Raw genomic sequence first — 27,388 nt, forward strand, 5'->3', positions numbered from 1 at the left:
TATCCAAAATCTAAAACTGACCCTTAACTTTAATTTGAACTAAATCCTTAACTGCTTTGGTCCCAGGGATTCTCACAGAGAAAAACTGATATTCACTACTTTCATTCATCTGCTTGCGCTGCCCTCATATTTTCAGGAGTATTGAATTACAAGAAAGTACCCTTCAAGATAGACTTCATTTTAACTGGCTAAATCCTGTGTAACACCTAGTAATTACATTGTGTTTATGTAGATATTATATGTCCTCTGTGGTGTACTAGTGTGTTTATCTTCCAACTTGGATTGCACTTCCAAAAGCTTTAAAATTAGGGCCAGGTTGGGACCCAGACCCGAACCCTAACCTAATTTTTACCAACTCAGAAATGAAATGTAGGTTTGCAGGTTAGGAGTGTCCATATAGCCTTTTTCCTAAAACAAGGCTCCGTGCAACATGGTAGTGTTGCCATTGCAGGTTGCCATAGCGGTTTGCAGCTCTTGAGTGTCCGTATAGCCTTTTCCCTACAGCAAGGCTCCTAGCAACATGACTGTGTTGCCATTGTTTATAAAAAAAATAAAAAAATCTTTGTTGTGTCAAAAATAAACATGAAATAAGCAGCTACAGCGACTTGAAGGCGCTTGCATAAAAAACTGCATGACCTTTGATCACATGGGTTTTGCAAAGTTCATGCAGTTGACATGTAGATGCAAGGCAGGTTTGCAACTCACTTTGAAAGGCATGACCACAGACAGAATTGATCAGCTCAAACTCGTTCGAGCTGATCACTTTTGTCATGTCGGTCACCGGCTTTCAAAGTGTGTTGCATTATTGGGAAAGAAATTGTCGGACTTGCACCTTCATGTCCACTGCATGAACAGAAATCATGTGATCAAAGGTCATGACATTTTGACTGCAGTCGACTGTTAGTTTCTGCAGTTGCTCTTCACCAACTTCATCCTTCAGCCACCAGCTGCATTGTGGGAGGCTCTAATTGTCAACCAATCATTATTGTCTTTTTGTTTGACCTACATGAATGTGACCAAAGACGTTGCTGCAATTCATGTGATATTTGGAACTGTCACTAATTGATTGAACAATGTACACACATTTGATTTCAGTTTGTGCTTGTGTGATATTGGGGTTGGAGGCATGTTTATTTTGACATTATAAATAAAAACTTTGATAAACAATGACCCCACCATGTTGATCTGAGTCTTGCTGTTGGAAAACCACATTAGTGTCCGACCATTCGGCTGACACCAAATGCACCTCCCCCCGACTTTACTCCAATTTATTCTACTGTCGTGGCTTCAGCCTTACCACTCAAACGAGCACAATAGACAAAGTTGTGCCAGTTCGATTGAATGTCTGCTACGTTACGTCACGGTTTGTACTGAACGGCACGTTTCCTCAGAACGTCCTTCAACGTTCTTGAACAGACTTTGAGGTACGTTTGGTGGGTATGGTTTTAAAGCAGTGAGTGACAAATTTCGTTCCCCAACCAACCATCTCTCCGTTTTTGAACTGGTCGTTCAGAACCGCACCTTGTCCCTTTAATTGAACGTTGCAGTACGTTTTTTCGTACTGAACGCATCCCTGTTGTTCATGCGAATCTGCCCTCTCATTGGCTAGAATGTCTGCAAAGGCGGAAGCCAGTCGGGAGGAGGTGTTGTAGTTAGAGCTTTCTCGAGTCAAACAGTCTCAGCATAGACATTAACAATAATAAAACAAATCAGAAGTCTGATCCTTGAAGTTTACGAGTTTAATATGGATACGAAGGAAGAGCCTGTTGGACAACGGTAAGACATTTATAAATGAGTTATACATGTGCGTTTTCGGTTTCAATTAAACATCGTCGACATATTCCAACTGTTCTCGTAGCCTATTGTCTGCCGACTCCAAAATAACTTGGACATGCACACGAATGTACAGATACGAGATATCAAAAAGTAAAATCCATTTTTTTTCCACAATTTTTTTCCCCCCCAAGTCTTCTTCCAGGGGCGTCATGCACCCAAATCCGAGGGGGCACAAAGTATGTGCATTTTCAAACACCAGAAACTGCTTTTTCCTGCAATCTAGGGCCCAAAATCTTGCTTGCCTTTCTGAAGTCTACCAACCTTGCCAGCAGGCATGTGTAGCACTTGGGGATGTGTGAAACGTACTCCTCAGCCACTTCAGACTTTAGCTCGTTTTTCATGTGGCGCTGACTGGTAAGATGTTTCAGGATGGCGGTCATGTGTGCTAGCAAAGCAGAGGTCCAGAGTTCGCACCAGGTATGGTCCAAATTGGGATGAAGTGGTACTGGCTAAGCAAGCAACGTGACGTTGTTTACACATGCCAGCTAAGATAGTTGGACTAGCTACTCTAACTTGATTGATAGCCTGAAATGGCTTCTTGGTAGCAAGTTATGAGGTTGGGATATTGGAAACCTATCTGGGCTAGCTTAACCCAACTTGATCAAATTGTGGCTAGTAGTATTACAGAGAAATATATACATATTTTTTACAGGACATATCTGAGGGGGCACTTACCCCCGTGCCCCCTATGGGCATAACGCCGCTGTGTCTCTGCATTTAGATCCTGGCAATGGAAATTGTGCAACAACTATTAGACAACCTTATTTAAGTATATATTTCACTACATAGTTTTGGTTGAGAGATTCTTTATAGTTTAGGATAGGATTGAGCCTACTCAATTCACACATCTCAATATCATCAACTCATTTTGAGGCAGGATTAAATGAAGAGCCTAGTAAACCTGTAAGGTGCGGAGTTGATGGTGTCATTGACCTTATTCCAGGGGGTAGAGAGGACAGGATGGCTATAATTTGTGGAATGTTCCAAAAGGAATTTGTTTCAAAAACTTTGTAAAGTACAAGGTTGCCAACAAACAACGCATACAAACTAGCATGATCAATTCACCTAGTTAACTAGCTGCCGAATAGGAATCAACTCACCACGTAGCTTATTCTTAATGTTTGTCCATAGGCTACCAGAGTGAAGACAGACATTTTTCAGAATAAACGTGATGAGTGAAAAACATAATGAAATAGCCCACTCTCTACCCAGTATCTTATTCTGCCGCTATACAACTTTGTATGCGTTGTTTGTTGGCAACCTTGTTATTTACAAAGGTTTTGGAACAGATTCCTGTTGGACCGTTCCACAAATTATACCCACCTGAGAGGACATGTTCCATTAGGTTTCATTCATGTTTCCCAGGTCAAATTGACACTGCCTACAGTCAGTCATGCCGTTATGACTCCAATTGCATGGCATTGGGTCATTTCACGTAGTCTACCAATATGCCGGGCGGGGTAAATGCTCTATCTAAATATTGATACGCCTCGCTTTCGATCTACGGTTTTGGAACCTACATTTTATATCGACGATAAATGATTTTCAAAAAACAAAAGGTTAACGAGAGGCCTAGTTCAGTCAATCTATATTTGGGTCGATTTACCTTAACCTTGAGATGTCTAAACTGAAGACCCATGGTGACAATATATTTTTAGGAAATTTCAGCTTGCAGTGCAGCATTGCTAACGGCTGTTTACGTTCATGACATTTGACGATGCGGGCTGTGGCAGAAGTAATAAATAGATTATTGCGGATTCTGTCACCATGGACCTTGAGACACAACTCAAGTTCAGGGTAATTAGACCCAAATATAGATTTTGACTAAACTATGCCTGAACGACACATTGTATAGGGCTCTATCCTGTTCATGTGGAGGGCTAAAACAGAGTCACAGTTTTTTTTCACACAGTGTTTAAGTCATCAGGCAAGCTCAGTGGGTCAATATTTCATTTCAGTGATTCCCCAACATCTTGTCAACATGTGCACAAAACAATGGAGCAGATATCTTATACCAATCTGTCTGTATACATGTTTATCCATAACAAGGCCCAGGTGTCCTTTCGGTGTCAAAAATCAAATTGTGTAAAATATTTCCATTCATTTCTGTAATTTATGACAGTATTTGTATGGCCAAAATAGCATTCCTTGAGATATACAATCATTTTTTCATGTTGTCTTGAGGGATTGAGTTTAGGTATATATATGGTCAAAAACCTCTCCAAATACAATTATGTTTTTAGACATATTCACAAAATATCTTGCACTCTCTTTTTTATAATTTCAAAAGCTAACAAACAGTCAGTCTGAGAGGCTCTGGCTCACTCAGATACCCCTCCCCCACTCTAGCATACCAGCCACCGAGCCATGAAGATCCCAGGAGCAGAAAAGAAGCTGACTCCAATGAACTGACCAATCAGCAGTCAGGGGGCCTGGCAGGCAGTGCACTCTTATAACCCCTTAAACACAACAACTGTTACTTTAAAAGCAACAAGTGTATTATGGGACAGTATGGGTAAACTGCAGTATTGCTGTGAGATAGGCTATGACGTCACACTCCTATTTAATCTCAGAGCCTATACAAGACAGGAGATAGAAACACAATCCTCTATTGACAAACAATATATTATTTTGCATAGTGTGGGCTGTAGCATTTACTTTTAAATTGTTTGAATAATTGAATACCAATCAATCATGGAGAATGCGCGGCCAGTGTTGGAGAAATGCAGAAAACCGCTCATCTGTATCCCAAACCGTTCAAAACTAAAGCCCGGGGCTGCAAATCAAGCTGCTTCACATACACCTAAAATAACTCTGTGGGACTGTGGTCGGGTTCAGGACCAGTTCTTGCGGGAGCAGGTGGGAGTCGGACAAGAAGTCAGCGGGAGTGGGTGGACGCGGTATGAAAAGCAGCCTGAGCGGGATGAAGAAATCAATCCTGTACTGTATTATATTATACTCTACAGTGGTGTACTTTAATGTCCAAACTTGTGCAACATAGACTTCTATGATTGGTTCAGATTCTGTCTGGACCAACCAAATTTGGTCTTGCTTGGTAGCAGAGCTCATTAAAATAATAGCCAGTATGTAGAATAATACCCAAATATGCAAAGGAGGATATTGCATATTTCTACCGTTTTGTGTACCTATTTAGGATACATCATGAAGAGAATGACATTCATATCCATAATTATGCATTTCTGTGTGGTACAGATCAGGGACCCATGATGTAATTCCATTACCGCATTTCTGTTACCAGGTGTAAATCCACTTTACTTACTGTAGTTCTGCACACACCTTTTAAATCTTTTTGAAAAACGGTCACATAAAAAAAAGAGGTAGATTTTATCGAAATTCTGTTACCGAACTTCGTATCTGCACAGTTCTTCCAGTAATGTTTTGTTGTTGTAACGAGTTCAGTGTAAATTGTTAAAGGTAGTCCTTGGCCATAGAGTTGTATGGTTTGTTAAACTTGAAATCAATGTTTTTTTTGCATACATTTTAAGTGAAAATCTAAATTCTGTTACCATGGAAGTGCCCTTATGTTGCCTGTTACTTAGGCTAGTTCTTTGAGAACACATCTGACCATATTAAAATCAAACCGAACACATTCTGTCACACCCTGGCCAATGACGAAACTCATTACTCTCACTTCATATTACCACAGCTGGTAAGGATCAATTACAGTTATTAAATAATCAATTACATTTTCTTTGGATAAACACAGATTGTGAGATGCTATGGGACTGGGAGAACTCCTGAACTGTTTCACCCAGCCTGCAGTCATACGTGGAGATACACATTGCTTCTGTTTAAACTTCCTGTGAAAAGCCAGGGGGAAAGAAGTGAGGGCACAATCTCAGAAGCTCTTTGAGACTATAGAGGACAGGGGGACAATGGAGGACACGAGGGCGAAGCGGAAGTGGGGGTCTGACTGTTGATTGGGGTCAGATGCCATAAACGGGTTAACAGAGCCTGCCTGTATCCCCGTGGTGCGAGGGAGGAAGCTAAGGGGAGGGAGGTAAGAGGAGATTGAGGGCTGTGGTTCAGGGAGGATCGTTTCCCTGCCCTCTCCCAGACACAGTGTGAGACGCGGTGAACACTTCAACTACATACTGAGGATCCTATATGCTGAATAAAAGAGAAAACAATTTTGGAAATACATTTTGTTCCATCTGTTTGTATGTGTGAGTTTGAATATTTAGCTATTTGCTTGTTCGGTTATGGAGGTGTGATAGAGTAAAGAGAGGATCAGAGAAGTTTGATGAAGAGTGATAAACAATGTTTGAATTTTGTTTGTCTGAGAAGGAAGTGAATATTACACTGTAGATAGTAAGTGGATGTTAAATATCTGGTTTGACTTTGTACACTGACTGACTTCACAGAAAAAGTATATTGAAATGTGTGTTGAAAGGGTTTTGGGCGTTTTGTGATTTGTTAGAATTTCACACATCGGAAAATTGGATTACATTTGAACGCAAGAAATCACAAAGGATTTATCTTCATGAATGAACACCTCAGTATGCCTTGCTCCTACACCGCATTGGTCTGTTCTACTTCTCTTCCTGCTTCATCACTTCCTCACCACTCTTTTTCTCTCTCACTTCCCTGTGTCCAGGTCGAGTACGGATCAGAGGAAGGTGCGTTCCCGGGATGCGGCGCGCTGCCGGCGGAGTCAGGAGACAGAGCTGTTCTACGAGCTGGCCCACACCCTGCCCCTCCCCCGCAGAGTCTCCGCCGACCTGGACAAGGCCGCCATCATGAGGGTGACGCTCAGCTTCCTTCGCATGCACCACCTCCGCTCAGGTGGGCTCCCATTGGCCAGTCATGTCCGTGTCCTGTGAATGGTTGAGAGCCTACTTTCTTTACTACTTTCCAAGTAATAACCAACCCCCAAGATGGTGGTGGTCTAGACATGACATGACGTAGGACACGTGTATTTTGTAATGAGGTGGGTTTTATGTCGTAGCAGGGGATACGAGTGAGGAGCGCGTCACAGATGGGGACGAGGACACGATGGATGGGTTCTACCCCCGGGCGTTGGCAGGCTTCATCATGGTGATGACCGAGGAGGGGGATATGATTTACCTGGGTGACAGCGTCGACAAACACCTGGGCATCCAACAGGTACATACAGCCACACATGGTCTTGGTAACATCAGGGTCATGGGTTTGATCCCCACTGGGGCTATCCATATGAAAATGTATGCACTCGCTGTTGTAAGTCTCTTTGGATAAAAAGCATCTGCTTAATGGCATATAGTAGTACTATAGTAATATACAGTTCCACTGCTGTTGTGTGGTTTTTGTTTACAGTCAGTCTGTATCCACAAAGCTCTAATTGAGTATAGTCAAGTAGAATTAATCCGTTATAGACTTACTAGAATGTCAACTGCAGACTCGATACAAAAGGTGTTCTCTCACTTAACGAATGGCAACGAGTAATGTCATTAATATTAAGTTATTAATGCATGTTTTACAAGGTTTTTATTCATGGCCTTTGATGAACAGTTTGGTTGTCCAATTGGTTAGTTCTATGTTGCATAATTGATTTAACGGTTTGAAATCATGAGGCGTTTTGGATATTTCCGTGTCTGACATGTGAGTTAAACCACACGTGATATGTGTTCTTTATACGTGCTTCCTTTTCTTCCTTCAAAATAGGCTGTGGTGTCTGAGAGCCCTCATTTTACAGATAAAAACTTTTTTTTAACGAGAAGTCATCTCTTCCCCCCTTTCTTAGCTTACCTATCTTTTTATTATTTGACATGCAGGCATGTAGTACAATCATAGCTGTTACAAATAATCATCCCACAATAGTGAAACGGGAACTAAAAGTTAATGGTCCCCTAGATGACCCTGCAGAACACATTTAAGAGTCTGGTTGGTTGGATTACCAAGAAAATGCAGACATCATCATGTTTGTAGAAGTTAGCAAATAGATACAAGCTACAAAGCACCAGGTGTGATATTCTCGCATTTGCAGTGCAGTTTTTCTTAATCTGCAGTTCATGGAAAAGGCGCCTGTGTGGCATTGTGTTGACATTGTGTTGACATTGTGTTGACATTGTGTTGACATTGTGTTGGCATTGTGTTGACATTGTGTTGACATTGTGTTGACATTGTGTTGGCATTGTGTTGACATTGTGTTGACATGGTTGTATTATTGTTGTTGTCCAGCTGGAGCTGCTGGGCCAGAGTGTTTATGACTTTGTCCACCCATGTGACCAAGAGGAGCTACGGGATCTCCTGGTGCCTAGGCCAGGTGAGACAAAGTACCCTGTGTGTGTGTGTTCATCATGCATGCTCACACAGAGCTATAGGCCTAAAGCCTGGAACCTATTCTCTCCATCCCAGGTGTATTCAAGAAGAAACCAGTGCAGCAACACACAGAGATTACCTTCTTTCTTAGGATGAAGAGCACTCTGACTGTTAGAGGACGCACTGTCAACATAAAGTCTGCCACCTGGAAGGTACACGCCCCCCCCCACACACACACACAGCTGAGCCCTAATGAGTCACCAACACCCCAAGCCCCGTACACCTGCGTATTCCACACCTGCGTATTCCACACCTGCGTATTCCACACCTGCGTATGCCACACCTGCGTATGCCACACCTGCGTATGCCACACCTGCGTATTCCACACCTGCGTATGCCACACCTGCGTATGCCACACCTGCGTATGCCACACCTGCGTATGCCACACCTGCGTATTCCACACCTGCGTATTCCACACCTGCGTATTCCACACCTGCGTATTCCACACCTGCGTATGCCACACCTGCGTATGCCACACCTGCGTATGCCACACCTGCGTATTCTACACCTGCGTATTCCACACCTGCATATGCCACACCTGCGTATGCCACAACTGCGTATTCCACACCTGCGTATTCCACACCTGCGTATGCCACACCTGCGTATGCCACACCTGCGTATTCCACACCTGCGTATTCCACACCTGCGTAGGGCGTTAGGCTTGGGCTGTATACCGTTCGTAATGTATACCGGGGTATTTTGAAATATTCAATATCATCAATACCATTAACAATTTGTAGTTTGTTTTTAAACCTAAACCCTAAACCTAACCTTAACTTAAAACTCTAAAACCTAACCCTTAAAATATAATTGAAAAAAATTCTGTGCAAGAAAAAAGTTGTTTTCCTACCTTGTCAGGACGTTTGGGTGAATTGTTAGAACATTGGGGTCCTGATAAGGTAGGAAAACAAGTGTGCACACACACACACACACACACAGGGCAGGGGTCAATCAGTGATCATGACTGTCAGAAAGCCTTGGCCCAGTTACGCTCTGGACTCCAGTAGAGGTGTGTGTAAAGTGTTGACTCAGCATTGTGTTATTGAGGTGAGTCTGTTCTCACTCTTGGCTGTGTTACAAGGGTGTCACATCCCATTTTTATATTGCTGTTCCAGTATGCTGCTGTTCCTCTCCATCTCTATGGTTATTTGGTCTGCGCCAGAGCTCTGGTCTGAAGTAGTGCACAATATAGGGAATAGAGCTCTGGTTAAAAGTAGTGCACCATATAGGGAATAGAGCTCTGGTCTGAAGTAGTGCACCATATAGGGAATAGGCTGCCATTTGGGACGGAACCTTCCTCTTGTATAGAATAATCCTTACATTCCTTCATTTTCTTCTAACACACCATGTCAAGTCCCACTGTGAATGTTGCTAAACATAGTCAGTCGGCCCTGAATTGTCTCTGTAACAGGAATAGGCAACTGGCGGGCAGCCCGCAGCACAGCCCCCCTTTTTAAAGGCCCTCATATCAATTTCCACACAACAACAAAAAAGCGAGCCACTGTGGCCCCTCATGATGAGTTGTGATTTTTTTGTGGCCCCCACCACCATCAAAGTTGCCCATCCCTGCTCTACAACATTCTCATTGGGACTTATGGGTTCTGTTGCTCTTGCATGTGCCCTGTTATGTAAATATGGATAGTCATGGTTATCAAACTAACCTTCCTGCACTCTGTGGCCCCCAGGTGCTGCACTGTACAGGCCACATGCGTGTGTGCTGCAGTGACGAGGACTCGTCACCCCCTGCAGGCAGCTTCATGACGGTGCTGTGTGAGCCCATCCCCCACCCGTCCAGTGTGGAGTTCCCTCTGGACCGCAGTACCTTCCTCACTCGACACAGCATGGACTTGCACTTCACACACTGCGAGGGCAGGTGAGGCTTAGCAGACACACACACACACACACACACACTGGGTGAATTCATTACGCCGATTCTGTTGCAAAACCTTTTAATCCAAACGCTCTTCAACGTGACGTAAAAGCTGTTGCATTCTTAAATGGAAGTAGTTCATTTAAATGTTCTGGTTTCCGCACGGTGCCATTCCAATATGACAAGTCTGAAGTATTGGGCACAAGCTGCACATCTATAAATGATCAATTCTTCCATGTTCTAAAGCAGGGGGCACCTTTTGGTTTTTGCCCTAGCACTACACAGCTGATACAAATAACCAAGTCATCATCAAGCTTTGATTATTTGAATCAGCTGTGTAGTGTTAGGGGCAAAACACTAAAACCTGCACCCGGGGGGGGCCAGGACCGAGTTTGGGAAACCCTGGGGTTCCATCCAAATCTTTCCAGAAAGAGACACGACTGAACAACAATTTTCATTTGAGTTCTGATGCTAGTAATAGCCTAAACACATTCCAAGTCATACCATGATGTTCAGGACATCAAGCCACCTAAACGTTCACCCCTCTCTCGATCTCTCCCTACCCGTTATGTTTTGGTTCCAACCCCTGGATAAAAGAGAAGAGTAGTCGCGGTTATAGTCAATCATAAAATCAATTCGGTTTCAACGGGAGACAACCTCCAGCATAGAAAAAGTCTGCCTGGCCTCGGAGAAGGCCCTTATATCCACTATCAGCAGACAACTGTTCAGTCTTCAAGGTCACTAAATCCTCCGACTCCAACTAAGACAGTAGCCTTAGCCACTGTCGACACAGATTACCAGAAAGTATACCATCAGCACTTAAACAGGTCAAAGGTCTAAGAAGTAAAAGGATATCAGTAGTCAGTTACAACATAATTATAGACTAACAGAAAACGACTTAACCAAACATGGCATTAACATGATGTTAACATGATGTTTACATGGCTAATTCCGGTTTCACCTCCCAGGGGAATGCCCTCGGTCCACGTCTCTCCGCTTATACAATTATATTTAGAACATATCATTAACAAATCAAGTTCAGAAAATCGTGAATGAAATAATTTCCCACTACACACAAACAAACAGATCGCTGGAGATGGCCATCCCCATACCGTGGGAGAGTTTATAACCATTGTTTGTTGCCCACTCTGTGGGGCTCATTACAATAACTCCTAACTTAATCTGCTAGGGTAAATTAATCATTTTATACCATTCCCTCTTGCAAAACTACCATACTGCATCATCGATGGGTTGTTGACTACAAGCTGACCTCTGACCCCCTCCTTCTGCTTCCACTGTGTTGCCAGGGTTGCAGAGCTAGTGGGATACGAGCCAGAAGATCTGATTGGCAAATCTGCCTACGAATTCCATCATGCCCTGGACTCGGATCATGTGACCAAGAGCCTGCACATCCGTGAGTCTCTGAGAGCAGGGTGTGTGTGGATTGTAGGTGGAAGGGCCCATGCTAAAACATTGGATTCACCGAGCTAGTCTCCTTTGTAACATTATCATGCGACATATACCAGTACCGTGAGAGTCAGTGTAACACTGTAAGGCGTTATGCCAGTGAGTGACGCATAAGTAAAATGACACTGTGTGAGTACTGGGGACGACGTGTTGTTGTGACAGCTGTTGTCAGGCGGACATGCTACTGCTCAGCCTTTCCTCCTGGGTGTCTGGGAAGCAGACTGAACAGTAAGGACAGAGAATGGAACAACTACTGCTAGACTGCGTGAAAACACAGGGTGTTTCTCAATTTGCGAACTACCGTGAGAAGCGCTTCCACTCCCCTCCTGTATTGCCTCACGCTGCACCTCCCATTCACTGAAACCTTCTTTCAGCCAGCAAAAATAGAGACGAGACCACACAGGCAAAGATGGACCTAAAAGTAATGTTGTGCAAGGTAGATGTCAATTCTTTGTGGGTAGCTAGCTAACAATTGTTTGTGACTGTCGGGCTAGCTAACAGTAGTGTCAAGTGCAGCGTCTGTTTGCTCCTCATTACACACCACGGACCAACAGATATTCTTTACATCAACAACATAGGAATCACTACCAAACTTCTTGTATGACCTCTTATAGACTACATTAGGCCCAGCCTTTGGAACTTTGGTTTTCCTAGATATGGCTACTATATTGTGATCACTACATCCGATGGATCTGGATACTGCTTTTAAACACATTTCTGCAGCATTAGTAAAGATGTGATCAATACATGTTGATGATTTCATTCCTGTGCTGTTTGTAACTACCCTGGTAGGTTGACTGACAACCTGAACCAGGTTACAGGCACTAGTTACAGTTTGAGGCTTTTTCTTGAGTGGGCAGCTTGATGAAAGCCAATCCATATTTAAATCACCCAGAAAATATACCTCTCTGTTGATAACACATACATTATCAAGCATTTCACACATATTATCCAGATACTGATCGTTAGCGCTTGGTGGTCTATAGCAGCTTCCTAGCAGAAGGGTCTTTAGGTGAGGCAGATGAACCTGCAGCCATATTACTTCCACATTATTTAACATGAGATCCTCTCTAATCTTTACAGGAATGTGGTTCTGAATATAAACAGCAACACCTCCACCACTGGCATTTCTACATTTTCTATAAATGTTATAACCTTGTATTGCTACCACTGTATCATAAAAAGTTTTATCTAACTGAGTTTCAGAGATAGTCAGAATATGAATGTCATCCGTTACTAGCAAATGATTGATTTCATAAACCTTGTTTCTTAAGCTATGTATGTTAACGTGGGCTATTTTGAGCACTTTTCTTCTTGGACGCTTACTTGTTTTCATTGCTTTACAGGGAAGCTTAGCAGAAGTAGATATGCTCATGTTATTCATGTTAGTAGGGTGAGCTGCACACAGTGGACTTCCTCCTAGGGCACACTGCCTCAGTGCTAACAGTATAATGCTGGTTCATAGGCACATGATTACTGCATACAATAGCTGTAGGATCAGCAGAGGCATTCAGGGCAGTAAGAGGGACAAATTAGTTTACTTACATTGTGTCGACCAACACCCCTGGTGTAATGTCCATTTGCTGAAGCATTATGACAATTCTGCATCACAACAGTAGGGATTAACTGAGCTGGGCTTGGGTCATTGATAAGCCATTGTCTCAACACAGCCTTATAATGCTGTGAAAGGATCCAGGAACCCAAATGATTTGGGTGGAGCCCATCCTCCTTATAAAACGTGTTTGGTTGACAATTTCGATACCTTTTGGAAACCAAAGTTACACTCATTGAGCTGCAATAATCACGTAGCCAGTTGTGAAGAGAGAAAATCCTGCTAAAAGCGTTCAATACCGCGTTTCAGAGAGGCTACGGGTCCAGATAGGATGGGTCTTCTATTAGTGTCTAGCAGAGTCAATCAGCTCTTTTAAAATCCAGTTTCAACTGTTCAGCGCTGCCCTTCATAATGTCATTAAAACCCACATGGACTCCTGATGTAGTACATTCAGGAGCAGCTTAGTAATGTCATTAAAACCCACATGGACTCCTGATGTAGTACATTCAGGAGCAGCTTAGTAATGTCATTTACTCCACCTCTGGGAACAGGACATTGTTTTATGAGCCCTGCTCAGCCTTTTAAGAGTGCTATAGTGAAGTGGTCAACTTGAAGTGTGCCTGTGGGTGTGTTTGTCTGTGTACATTGATATGTCCGCTGTCGTTGCCCCCCCATCCCAGTTCTGTCTAAAGGCCAGGTGTGCACCAGCCAATATCGTTTCCTGGCTAAGAGTGGGGGCTTCGTGTGGGCAGAGACCCAGGCTACAGTCATCTACAACAACAAGACCTCTCAACCAGAGGCTGTGGTCTGTCTTAACTTCATCCTCAGGTAATGCCTCATCTCCTTTTTCATGACCCATACCTTCACCCCTTTCCATTCTCCCTACCCTACATAATCTCTTTCTGTCTTTCTCTCTATCTATCGCTCTTTCTCTCTCTCTCCATCTCAGTGTGGTGGAGCAGGCAGATGTGGTGTTCTCAGTAGAGCAGACTGGCTGTGGGCTGAAGAGGGATCCTGTCTCTGAGGCCTCAGAGGAGACCTTGTGTGACAGTGACAACAGGAAGAAGAGTGACAACAGCAGCAGTGGAGAGCTCTTCCAACAGCTGAAGGAGAACCCAGAGGACCTCCTCCAACTGGCCCCTGTCTCAGGAGACCCCGTCACAGGTCATCCTCACACTTTAATTCACACCTTAGTACTGTACCATCTAGTGGTTAGTGTCTCCCCTGAGGTTGGGAGTTTGATCCCCGGGTCGAGTACCAAAAGATTCTAGGGCCTGAGGCCCTGCGACAGACTAGTGTACTAGTAGATCAAGCTGCCTCACGCGGCAGCCTCACGCAGCAGCCTCCTGCCCTATGGGCCATTCTGGCTCAGACAGGGCTGGCTTACTACATATTCATTCACTGTCACAAGTGCTCAAGACTGTTTGTGTGTTGACTTGTGTGTCTGTGTTTCTGCAGACTTTGTGGAGCTGTCGTTCAGCCTTCCATCAAGCCCTGACTCCGCCCCAGTTTTCCCACAGGACCTGTGCACCCCCGAGCTGTGGACGCTCCTCTCACCCATATTCGACAAGCCCACCTCATCATCACCAACACCAGCGCTGGTAATAACTTTAGTTGATTCTTAAATGTCAGTGAGGATACAGTATCTCCTTAGAGTCTATAACATATGAACCCAATGTGTTCTCACTGATGAGGAGTCCACTGTATATCTGTCCTCGTCAGATCCCCATTGAGGAGCTGCCAATAGAGGATGAGGTGGAGAGGTTGTTTGCCGTCTGTCCAGAAGAGGTCGTGCAGAAGGAAGACCAGCCTGAGGTACATGCAGAACACACCCGAACACTTAATGATGAGCATAGTTCTTTCCTATTTCTTCAAGAAGTTAAACTATTTTGAGAGGGAAATTAGGAAGAAGGAGCCTATACCTGTGATTGAGCAGTCTGTCTCCTGTGCTGGCAGGACGTGGAAGTGGTTGATCTGGACATGCTGGCACCGTATATCTCCATGGATGATGATTTCCTGCTCAGCGTCCAGCTCCCTGAGGCCCCTGACAGCCCCTCTCCAGAGAACCCCACTGCTACCAGGAAACGGTAAAAATCTATTCTATTCTACTGACCCACTGCTGTCTGGGTCACACCAGTGAGAGAGACGAGACGCCCGGTTGGCTTGAGTGTTTTTGGAGGGACAGACAGTGGTGTTGGGTGTTTTGGAGGAACAGACAGTGGTGTTGGGTGTTTTGGAGGAACAGACAGTGGTGTTGGGTGTTTTGGAGGGACAGACAGTGGTGTTGGGTGTTTTGGAGGGACAGACAGTGGTGTTGGGTGTTTTTGGAGGGACAGACAGTGGTGTTGGGTGTTTTGGAGGAACAGACAGTGGTGTTGGGTGTTTTGGAGGAACAGACAGTGGTGTTGGGTGTTTTGGAGGGACAGACAGTGGTGTTGGGTGTTTTGGAGGGACAGACAGTGGTGTTGGGTGTTTTGGAGGGACAGACAGTGGTGTTGGGTGTTTTTGGAGGGACAGACAGTGGTGTTGGGTGTTTTTGGAGGAACAGACAGTGGTGTTGGGTGTTAACGTTCCTAACTGTAACTTCCACAGGAGCCATGAGCAGGATGAAGACATGCCCTCCCAGCTGATGAGTCAGGACAAGAGACTGAGACACTCGGTGTCCCCCATCGAGCAGGAACTGCTTCTCAGCTACACCCTACTGGTGAGGAGGGGGGTTTAGGGTAGAGTGAGGAGGGGGGTTTAGGGTTGGGTGAGGAGGGGGGTTTAGGGTTGGGTGAGGAGGGGGGTTTAGGGTTGGGTGAGGAAGGGGGGTTTAGGGTTGGGTGAGGGAGGGAGGGGGGTTTAGGGTTGGGTGAGGGAGGGAGGGAGGGAGGGGGGTTTAGGGTTGGGTGAGGGAGGGAGGGGGGTTTAGGGTTGGGTGAGGAAGGGGGTTTAGGGTTGGGTGAGGAGGGGGGTTTAGGGTTGGGTGAGGAAGGGGGGTTTAGGGTTGGGTGAGGGAGGGAGGGGGGTTTAGGGTTGGGTGAGGGAGGGAGGGAGGGGGGTTTAGGGTTGGGTGAGGGAGGGAGGGAGGGAGGGAGGGGGGGTTTAGGGTTGGGTGAGGAAGGGGGTTTAGGGTTGGGTGAGGAGGGGGGTTTAGGGTTGGGTGAGGAAGGGGGTTTAGGGTTGGGTGAGGAAGGGGTTTAGGGTGGGAGTTGAGGACAGTGTATGAAATGACTTAATGAACAATGATGTGCTATTAAAGTTGAAACTGTGTGTGTTTCAGGACTGCCTGGAGGATACAGACAACCCAGAGTTGGAGCTGGGGCCACACCCCCGCAGGCGGAGTCAACTGCTGACGGACAGGGACCCCATCCTCGGGGAAGCCCAGGGACGATGTGATACCGCAGGTACAAACACACGGACACACGTCATGGTACTACTGTATCTTAGGCAAATATTTAGGCTTTGTGTGTGGCATTTGCATACTATGTCATACCGTACCTACCAAATGCACTCTTGCTAATATCTACTGAAATAGGTGATGACCAATCCAACTCAGTTCATCTCTTCCCCCCCTTCTGTCATGTTCTCCCCCAGCCTTGATGAGGGACCTCTTCTTGTCCCGCCCACCTGACCCCCTGACCTCCTCTCTGACTTGAGGAAGCAGCTGCTAATCATCCCCTGCCAGCTGCGGAGTTCTGAGATCATGGCACCTCAACAGGATTCACACACTCCCCAGCCAGACGCGCGCATTCTCTCTGCCAGCAGCTCCAACTCAGAGACTTCCTCACGCTACCCAGCTATGTCCACAACAGCCTGCTATGGTTTTCTGCGAGGATGCCTGTAGCTTAAGAAACCTTGTTCCTCCTCTTCTCTCCATTCTTTTATGTCTCATGTTCTAGGGGGTAGGTGGCAGTATTAGGTTTAGCCCCTCCTCCCCTCTCATTCAGGGTTGATAAAAGTGTTCTCCTCAGTTCTTGCGAACACTTGTAGACTTTAGTCTAAACACTACACTTGACCCAATGGTGCTTCCGAGGTCAGAACAGACTCAAAAAACACGCACAAATCAAGCCTAAGACACGTCCAGTAAATCTGACAGAGTGGTGTTTTAGGACACAGTGATGACCCTTCAGTTGGTCTACTGTTCTTCAGTACGGTATGTGGACCTGGCAGTCTGTACCTGACCTTTAGGTTTATTATTATGATATTATTTTGTAACAAACGCACAACGGTTATAAGATATTCCAATATTACCTCAGAACGATCGTCTATGGGTCATTTTTATAAGGAAGGATCAAATGAATGACTAACATCCCAAGCCATTGCTATTGAGCAGCAGGATGCAGTACTCAGGCAGTTGTTACCTCAACAGATAAGCTGTATGTCACGTACTCGACTGCCATCTCTTTCCAACCAAACAGACAAATGATTTCAGTGGCATCTTTTTACTTAGTATTTTTATATACTTTACATGCTAGACTTTAGAAAGGAAAAAAAACATGTATTAAATTAATGTTTTCTATGCTCGCTTATGGACTACTATGGTATAAACCGCAATGTTTCCGTTGCTTTTATCATGTATTTCTAGGTGGTGCAAGATCTTGTCATATTCAAGCAGTAGTTATTTCTTTTCAGAATGTGGTTGCTCTTTGCAAATTCAGTGGAAAAAATATCTGATATACGCCTTTTGCGCATTCATTTCACGTACTGTAAAAATGACTTAACATCTAATCAATTACTCCCCCGTTGTCTTTTTATTATGAATCTATCTTTTAAGAATACGAAAGAGATTGAAAGATAATTGGTTTGAAGCACACATAGGATTTATTTTACCTGCATGATTATAGAATTATTGCATTTGCAATAATTAAATGATCCTATGGTGGCGTTAGGTTCATCTCTATAGATTCATCAGAATGTGTTAGTATTGTTTGTCCGCCCAGTATGATGAAAGAAGCAACATAGCCTTCTCACCTGTACTAACCTGTGTAAACCTTGCCCTCCATATATTTCTGAGAGTATTACGTTTTTGGGGTGCCATTTGAGCTTTGTTTTTTTTAAGAATGTACTTTGCTTTTCATTACAAAATAATAATCTTCAATAGCAGGGTTGCATGGGGTTAAACCCCCCCCCCCCCCACTTTAAGTGACTCCAATAAAATGATTGAAGTACATTGATCTAATATTTTGTAATAAACAGTGATATAATCTAATGAAGTTAGATCTATACACTTTTAAAAAATATATATTCCAATAGGGGAGCAGAAAGAGAATTTCTCTCTAATCAAGTGGATTATTTAATCAAGTAGTACAATTTATAGTGAGTATGTTTGGCAAAAAAAATGTATGCCCACCTAGTTCCCTTCAAAATGTGTTTACCTACGCATGGCACGTCTTTCCCCAACCTACCCTATAATGATGTAGGTCTACCACCATAATACTTCTGTTTATAAATTTGGCTTATATCATAACTTTCATTTTGAAACACTAGTCTTTGTACTGTTTTGCGTTGTATTATTCACTGAATAAACTGAAATAGATATAAACGCACTTTTTATTCAAGAGGATGTAATGTAAACAAATACTGCCATCTTGTGGGGTTTATGGTAGATTGATATTTTCGTAATGTAGGTTGCTGACTGACTTCAGATTGGAGCTTGTTTCTTTACTTGATATTTAATAATGCTAATCTCGGAAACCCAGAACTAAAAAAATCTCAGTTATGTTACATGCGTCTGTCCACGAGAGATTAGGTTACTTCTGACCTAGTTTTATTCAGTTAATGTAAAGTTTATGCAGTACCTCCAGAATAGTTATAAATTGTGTAAAGTTGTAGTCTACACATTAGTCGTTCTAAACACATCACACCATGTGTAAATAGCATCACCTTTAAGTCTGGCGGTGCCAAATAATTTGAACATCTCATGAACATAACACCCATATGTATAATGGCCACAATATTTCACAATAGCTACAAATTAACTGGCACTTTAGAGCAGAGGTGTCAAACATACGGCCCACGAGGGGTCCAATCCAGCCCGCGGGTGGTTTGAGTAAAATTGTAAAAATAATAATATACAGCACATATTTTTTGGGCGGTGGGGGAAACAAACTCCATATACTTTCAAATGACTAAAACCAAATCTAAACTGTGTAAAATGATAATGGACCTACATTTAGTTTCTTGACTGTCCAGCTCACTAACAATCACAGAAATTAAAGCTAGAGTCAGGGAACTTAGAAAATTACAAAAACGATTGATAGAGGACAATTTTTTTGGCAAATTTTAACGTGGCGGGGAATTAGAAAAATGTTCAGTGCGACTTCCGGACCGTGTTGAAGACCGAATGCGCCCCCCCCCGGCGCAAAATGAGTTTGACACCCCTGCTTTAGAGGGAAGGTAAAGAATGCTGTGAAGCATGATCCATTTGTGGAGACCCACACAGATGCTGATTAAAACCTGTGGAACTATGTTCTATTACATATCACTTCCTGCTTGAAACTGTTTGATGGGGAAACAACCATAATGCACCAACTCTGTTTTGTCAATGGGTCTTTCCATTCACTAACTACAACCTCAAATCAGGGCTAAACACAGTAATTTCTCAACTGATTCCAGTAAATAGGTCAGTATAGTAGTTCTGCATTCCTCATAAGCGGATGTTGTACTTCTCCAATTGGACACAGTTAGCAGGCTTGACAAGTTAAAATGAGTCTACTCCACTTCCCTCACAGTGCCTTGCCCTGGCCATCCTGCTTGTACAAAGTCCTGTGTAATATAACAGAAGAATGAGTTGGTCAGCATGTCAGATCCCATGTTACAACTTTAGTTCAGGCAGGTCAAAGGGGCAATTAGCAGTTGCTACAACCATTGTTAAACTCATATGTACCTGTTGATTCTTGAAGAATATAACTTAAATGTGTCATGAGCTTAGTTCAACTGTCATACCCCATCAGAACCCAAAATATAAGGGTCTCTATTGAATCTGTAAACTGAAGCGTTTACAGATTCCGCCAATGTAAAGGTCATTTCCGATTGAGCAGACATATGCAGCGGTTACCGTGAATGCAGTCTCTATCACGAAATATGTAATGCTTCCGCTTTACAGATTGATTTGAGACCCAAGCTTGTTTTATGGCAGTGTTTGAAAACAAAATAAATGTTAACACTATATGGCCTCAAAACATGGATAAAACTATCATTTTTATGTCATGGATATGAATTTGAGAGGTTACATTTCTCAGGCCCATCCTTCAGCTTTTTACTAAAACGGGGGTGGAGTTTTGTTTCAACTGCTGATTGCCGCTTTAAGCTGAAATTCCCACATAGAACTTTAACTTAATTATTCGACATGGATCAACAAGAGCTGGTTATTAGCCTAGCTCTGTCTGTGTGGTGTCCCAAATGGTTCCCTATTCCCTATATAATGCCCTACTTTTGACTAGGGCCTATAGGGCTCTGGTCAAAAGTAGGGCACTTTATAGGTAATAGAGTGCCATTTGGGTGCAGACTGTGTCTCAGATCAACCATGCGATCTACTTTCCTTTGACTAATTCTTCCCAGAGAGCACCATAACTGAATAAGACCAAGAGGTTTTACAATTAGAAACAATGTTGACGTTTAATCTTATGCGCAATGCAATAATTGCAATATTATGTAAATGTTACATTACATACATACATACATTACATTTTTTTCTATTGAAAAGAAAAACAACTACATTCAATGTCTATAACGAATAATTACATCCTGGGGGTTTCTACCCCCAACCCTCCCCAAACTCTGGTCAATAATTCAAAGCAGATAGGGGAGAGGTGCAAGGCGGGAACAGGGTCGGTCTGCTGGTTTCTATATCGACGCTACAACTCTGCGATCATCGCAAATCATAAACCAACAAGAAGGACGCGCAGGTCCCTGTGATGTAACAGTAATGGCATTACCAAAGTCACCTCAACAAACGAGGCTCAGGTCCCATCACTGATGGGATATAAACCATGTCTCCATGGCAGGATACGTCTCATAACATTACAAACAGCCAATCAGAACTGGTGTGCTATGTATAAGGTTAAAACCTGAAAAGAAAGTTGATCCATGCTGGTAGGCTTGAATCCATATAAGTGCCTGAGCACATGATTTTACAAGTCAGTACATCATTGGTGGGTAACACAAATACGCCAGTCACTCAAATGTCCTTGTCATCGGGAAGTGCAACTTGTATGGCTTGAACGTCCACCTCACTCTGACTCTCTCTGGGACGGGATTGGATCTCCTCGTAAGGGGGCGGAAGGATCTCGGGGCTTTGATTGGATTGATGGATAAGGTGACTTGAATCTGATTGGTTGTGAGCTAATGATGGACCTGGAGCCTCCTGGGCCAATAGGAGCTGGGTGGGCCCTCTGCAGGGGGGCAGGTGTTGCCCCCAGCTCCCGTAGACAGCCTCCTCATATGTGGGCAGAGACACAGGCAGGCCATCCACCATCAGATCCATCTGGTCAGAGGAGCACCTGCTGAACAGTAGAGACATGATCACATCACAGACAGCACTCACACAGTGGGTGGATTTACCTACAATCTAACTGACACTACAGCTATGAAACACCCAGCATTGATGATAACATGACTATCAAACCACTGAATTCCCTTCTTCCTCCTCCACAGTCTTTCAACTTTCACTCATCAGATTATAAAGATGCTTTCATTACAGGATGTGATGCATTTCCAAGCCTCTACTGTACAAAGCCACTACAGCGCTGTAACCACCCTACGGAGCAACACACCTGATTCAACCAATCATCAAGACCTTGGTTAGCTGAATCAGGTGTGTTAGTCCTGGACTGGAACAAAACCTACATACACTGATGCTCCAGGACCAGGGTTAGTAGTGACAACACCGCTATAGAGGATCCAGTCATATGAATATAGCTGTGTGAGTGACAGGGATAAGAGCCAGTCATATGTGTTTACCTGTGTGAGTGACAGGGAAAAAGGCGGGACTTGATCACCAAGCAGGCCGTGGTGGTGAGAAGGAATATGGACACGCCCACCGCCGTCGTGGCAACGTTGGGGAGTGAGTGGGCCACCTGGTCCTCATAGTTAACATGTCTGTCTGAAAGAAAACAACACAAACAATCAACACACACACCCATCAACTACCTACAACACTTAGCTGTGGTCCAGTGCGTTAGTGTGTGCACTCACTAATGCCCCTGAACGCACACTGTCGCCCTGGACCAGAGCTACAACACAACAAATACATTCAGTAACTACACACGTCATTTAGGTGAAACACACTACTGATACATATGGACAGTATAAAACAGGGTCTCTCAAAGGGAGTCAGTCATGCATCTGCATGTGGTTTCCTATATCCATGACACACTACATTTCCGTGAGGTTTAATATGGCAGAGGAAAGAGACTGGTTAGTTTGGTGACTTTGCTCACTTCCCGTTTCTTGATGCTGGTTTCCTGCCTCGATGCAGCACAGGCCGAAAGAGGAAGCAAGAGGCTCTAAAGTAGCATGTTAAGAGTCTGCTATGTCGGCTTTTGCATCTCACCAAGTAGGTCATTGACCTCGTGTGAAACTACAGGGTTGCTACCAGAAAGTTACGACAATCAAATCTTAGCACTTAACAGGCCACACCATCCTGTTAACCACCCTAACACACTGCTCAGCTCTAGTGCCACTCAAAGCTCATGTAAGCTATACTCAAGGCCATTGAAACTATAGCACAACAGTCATAGAGTGGTATAGAGTGCATGCTTCCACTTGCCTCGTCCACATCCAATAAGACATGGGTGGGCAATTCCAGTCCTCGAGGGCCTGATTGGTGTCACAGTTTTGCCCCAGCTAACACACCTGACTCCAATAATCACCTAATCATGATCTTCAGTTTAGAATGCAATTTGATTATTCAGCTGTGTTTGCTAGGGATGGAGAAAAAGTGTGACGCCAATCAGGCCTTGGAGGACTGGAGTTATCCATCCCTGCAATAAGAGGACGAATGAATGAGGGTGGTCATAGCATTGCTATTAATCAGCTTATGAGATGACTATGTGGAAGAAAGCCATGAAACATTTAAATCATCAACCCATAACCTCCATGCATGCATATAGCCAAACCGGAATCAGCCAAAGTAATTGTTAGGTGTCTGAGTTAATGCATTTACAAAGGCGGTGAGTGATTGAGTACAGAACCTATCTTAAATCACACTGCAACCTTTGACCTGACTAGTTTACCTAACACTTATCTCATATCAGTCACTCATGGACATACTCCACACACACATGCGCTAGACCAGGGATGGGCAACTGGCGACCTCGTTTTGTAGGCCCGCGGATCCATTTCCAAAAATAAATAAGCTGCAATTTCGAAGTTTGGTTGTGTACATCAGCAGTTTTTCTCTTGTTATGTCAGTCACTCAATTAGCCCATTGAGTGACATTTTTTAGATTGGTAAATTAGTATAGCAGCCAGCTAGCTAAACATATAGTAATCATGGTCTAATACTGACCAGGGGACCCCCATTCATTTTGTTAGTCACTCTCACTCAGATATCATATTAAAAAACGGTTCATTTTTCTCTCTGTCCCATGGCAAAATGAGTAGGATTGCAGGAAATTAACTTGTGTAATTTTTTTTTCTAAAATTGAAAAATCTTCCCTCTGCCCCATGGCAAAACATGTAGAATTGCAGCAAATTGTCTTTAAAACGGCAACATTTTATCTATGCCCCATGGCAAAATTGCAAGAAATTAACAATAAAACGTCAATGTTCTCTCTCTGCTGCCACTAAAATGTTTTGCTCGCAAAGTGGGGCTCTGACTGCATATGTGGGTATGGATGTGGGTATGGATGTGGGTACGCAGGCCCGCGAGCCACTGCAGCCAATCATGATGAGTTCAGATTTATTGTGGCCCCCACCCCCATCAAAGTTGCCCATCCCTGCGCTAGTCCATTACACTAGGGGCAAAGGTTTACCCCTCTTCCCACACGGCCGTGGTGACTCACCTGGTGTGGACAGACAGGTGGGCACGCTGGGGATCCATTTGCCGTGGCGGCAGCGCGAGCTGTGCACCTCTTTTGGGATGGTGTAACCGGGCTCACAGAAGTAGTAGATCAAGCTCTTCTGGGGGAATCCTCGGCAGGGGGAGGGCTCGCAGCGGAAGCCCCCATGTTCTGGCACCAGAGGGTGGCTGCAGTTCCCTTGCCTGCCTGCGGATGAGGCATACAGTTCAGTTGTTAGACCTTGTTGAATCTAACCGGCAGTTATTGTGTCTCAAAGATCTGTGATTCAGGTTGAAGAGGAAAAAAGCTTTTGGTAGAGAGTTTATTAATAGATACAGTCGTGTGGATGGAGTAAGACAAGTGGAGTCTGGGAGGAGGAGTCTTGCAGGTCTGGGGAGAGGGCTAAGTATCATTGCAGCATGATGCAGGTTGTATGTCCAGATAGCTATATAATTAGCTCTTACAGATGGATTACAGCTTTTGGGTGCAGTGGTGACTGTTTCAACAAGTGCATGGTGTTGCAACTTGGATGCCTAGCAGAGGTGATGACCGGGGTGGACAGTTGTGGGTGGTTAAGGTGGGTGGTTGAGGAGGGAAACGGGTACCTGTGGTGAGGTCTGGAAGGACGACCAGGAGAAAGAGCCCGTAGCCCAGAGTGACGTGTCCACACAGCCATAAAGACTTCCGCCGCGCAGACATCAAAACAGTCTTCCTGCAGGTGCAATAAACAGAGGACTCAGTGCCCTGCAGATAGTCACGCACATACATATGCACACAAACAAGCATGCACGCATGTGCACACTCACAGTTGCAAAATATCGACAAATATCTAATCATGCACATGGAAAGCCTCCCCTTTTGCCCTAACAAAGGCAGGGGACAGCGGTTCACAGCTGCAGCTACCATAAACACCCACAGCCTGACCCTGAATGAGTGAATCATTCCCTGACCCTCTAACCTTTCATTTCCAGAAACTGGAACTAAACTTGGGTTATTGTTTAACACCGGACATTTATCAACATAACTTATATGACTGGTAGTGTTTTTTTTCACCTGGCCCATATTTCCTCTCTTAGCACTGAATTTGACACGAACACAAATCCTATGGCGGGTTTCGGAGCGCTTTCATATTGGGGGTGCAAGTCATCTCTGGAACAGCAGGGGAGGTCCCTGCCAACACCACGTGTGCCGTTCTCACATAGCCTACAGGTGTAAGATCTTAAATTGAGCCAGTTTTCTACAGCATGAAAATAATCCTGCAGCAACAGGAAATGTGAATTATTATGTGGATTCTAATTCATTTACATTTTTGTAGGGGTTGATACAATTTTCATAAGGGAAAATCCAGTGTGAAATTTTTAAACGTTAATTACAAATTTCCGAAGCCTTTTTAAACCTCAAACACACAACAAATTGTACATTTCCTGCATTGCTGGAAGGTTCTCCTGCAACAGAGTGATCATATTAATATCCTAGACCTGTATCTACCAGGCAGTGAGCTGTGACCACAATGTAGGTGGGTGGCATCTTACTCACCATCTCATTAAAATATGACTTCTGTTCATGAACAAGCTGTGAAGTATGCCATTATAAATTGCTCCAGTTCCATTATAAAGCATTACTTTAAAACGCAACACTATAAAATGAAATGTAATAAATATCGATCAATACATTTACTAATGTAGACACAATAAGTTGTCATCAACAAATCTAGTAAAAAATAAACATGTTTTTCTCCTCTGTATGGATTTGGTAACTGTTTGTCTTCTGTGTGCCTGTAATGATTCCCATGTTTGATAGGTTAGTGTAGGTGTAGTATATGGCCAATATACCACGGCTAAGGGCTGTTCTTAAGCACGACGCAAGGCAGAGTAAAAAATAAATGTTTTGTCATACCCATGGTATACTGTCCGATATACCCCGGATTTCAGCCAATCAGCATTCGGGGCTTGAGCCCTGAATGCTGATTAGCTGACACCCATGGTATACGGTCTCATATACCACAGCTATGACAAAACATGTATTTTTACTGCTCTAATTACGTTGGTAACCAGTTTATAATAGCAATAAGGCACCTCGGGGGTTTGTGATATATGGCCAATATACCATGGCTAAGGGCTGTGTCCAGGCACTCCACGTTGCGTCATGACTAAGAACAGCCCTTAGCCATGGTAAATTGGCCATTTACCACACCCCCTTGTGCCTTATTGTTTAAATAACCCATGGGTTTAATGACTTCTGCTATGTGGTACTTCGCACTTTCTGCTCTGATTGTCAAACTACTCAGCTGCATCCCTGTGAGATGTTTCTGTAAGTGTCATACATGGGTGACATTGACACACAGTAACACTTTTCATGCCATCCCACTCATCCAAGAGGAATAGACAAGTGATCAATTATAATATGACTCACACTACCTATGTCTTTGTGTTGTCATGGAAGTGAGGAAATATTATCAATGGTAATTTTATGCGTCCTATCAAAACACATCCAGGCACAAATTATAAGGAAGGACCTTGTAGAATACGGCAGAATATGGTAAGCAAAGGCTATTGTGTTAATCAAAACCAGGTAGGCTCATAGAAATAAGGCAAGTGTTTGTGGTACGTTCATGAAAAACCGACTAAATAGCCTACCAGCGCTCGCTGAACATAAATGCGCAACGGAGCTGAACGCACAGGTGCATACCCAGAAATCACCAGATATCCCCAAATAAATACACATGCCAAAACTGACGCATTTATACCATATCCAGCATGCTATTATTTCAAACCAGTCTAATTAAAAATCACAATTTTCTTTAGCCGAATAAACTCAACTCCCAATAATTCAAAAGAATATTCCTACAGCCAACATCAACACTCTGTCCTACAGGCTAGCCATATCCTACATATCACATGTTCTATTACTGGGGTTAAACTTATCTTTAGGCAAGTAAAAAAAAATACTTGGCTAAATATAACCAATAAGGCTACTCACCTGTAGAATCTAGATATAGGAATATTCCGTCCGAGGACTAGTCCAAGATGGTATAAATCAATACTTCCCCGTCTGTTTGATATACGATCCGCTCGAGATTAATATCTCATTTGTTTTACTCGACAAATCTCCTCCAGATGAAATGGGGCATATAGCAACAACTGGATCTATTTCACAGCCGCTGACAATTGAGTCATCGCTCAGCTGTGTTTTTGACAGGAACAGAGAGACTTATCACAGGCTCCGGTCCCGACTACGCGCGCTGGTGACATTGATCGAGTTAGTTTTGCAGAGTGGGTGGAGTTGCCTCATTTTAGGCCATTCCATTGGTCGTTAAGCGACCTCTCCACGGGTCCATGCAAAACCAACTCCACCA

The 27,388-nt window shown here is 43.8% G+C and overlaps 2 protein-coding genes across 4 annotated transcripts; one reads left to right on the forward strand and one right to left on the reverse strand.

Moving 5' to 3' along the window:
- Positions 1-1,605: 1,605 nt before the first annotated feature.
- On the forward strand, positions 1,606-18,573 carry LOC106612598 (hypoxia-inducible factor 1-alpha). Of its 2 annotated transcripts, none has more exons than XM_014213898.3 (15): positions 1,606-1,776; positions 6,455-6,642; positions 6,806-6,963; positions 8,017-8,101; positions 8,194-8,309; positions 9,843-10,030; positions 11,335-11,441; positions 13,727-13,874; positions 13,996-14,210; positions 14,505-14,647; positions 14,769-14,861; positions 15,003-15,133; positions 15,639-15,750; positions 16,312-16,435; positions 16,626-18,573. In XM_014213898.3, the coding sequence occupies exons 1-15, from the start codon at positions 1,745-1,747 to the stop codon at positions 16,685-16,687; spliced, it is 1,902 nt and encodes a 633-aa protein (XP_014069373.3). In that variant the 5' UTR covers positions 1,606-1,744; the 3' UTR covers positions 16,688-18,573. The 2 variants fall into 2 exon arrangements, with proteins under 2 accessions (XP_014069373.3, XP_014069375.3); XM_014213900.3 differs by having other exon boundaries at positions 6,809-6,963.
- Positions 18,574-20,629: 2,056 nt separating this feature from the next.
- On the reverse strand, positions 20,630-27,285 carry LOC106612597 (sushi domain-containing protein 6). Of its 2 annotated transcripts, none has more exons than XM_014213896.3 (5): positions 27,013-27,285; positions 24,639-24,745; positions 24,037-24,240; positions 21,993-22,134; positions 20,630-21,535 (listed from the first exon to the last, which is right to left on the reverse strand). In XM_014213896.3, exons 2-5 carry the CDS (start codon positions 24,730-24,732, stop codon positions 21,211-21,213), a joined length of 765 nt encoding a protein of 254 aa, XP_014069371.2. In that variant the 5' UTR covers positions 24,733-24,745; positions 27,013-27,285; the 3' UTR covers positions 20,630-21,210. The 2 variants fall into 2 exon arrangements, with proteins under 2 accessions (XP_014069371.2, XP_014069372.2); XM_014213897.3 differs by having other exon boundaries at positions 20,630-21,532; positions 27,013-27,283.
- Positions 27,286-27,388: the final 103 nt, after the last annotated feature.

This window comes from Salmo salar, chromosome 09, assembly GCF_965601325.2.
Source record: "Salmo salar chromosome 09, fSalSal1, whole genome shotgun sequence".
Taxonomy (NCBI): Eukaryota; Metazoa; Chordata; class Actinopteri; order Salmoniformes; family Salmonidae; genus Salmo; species Salmo salar.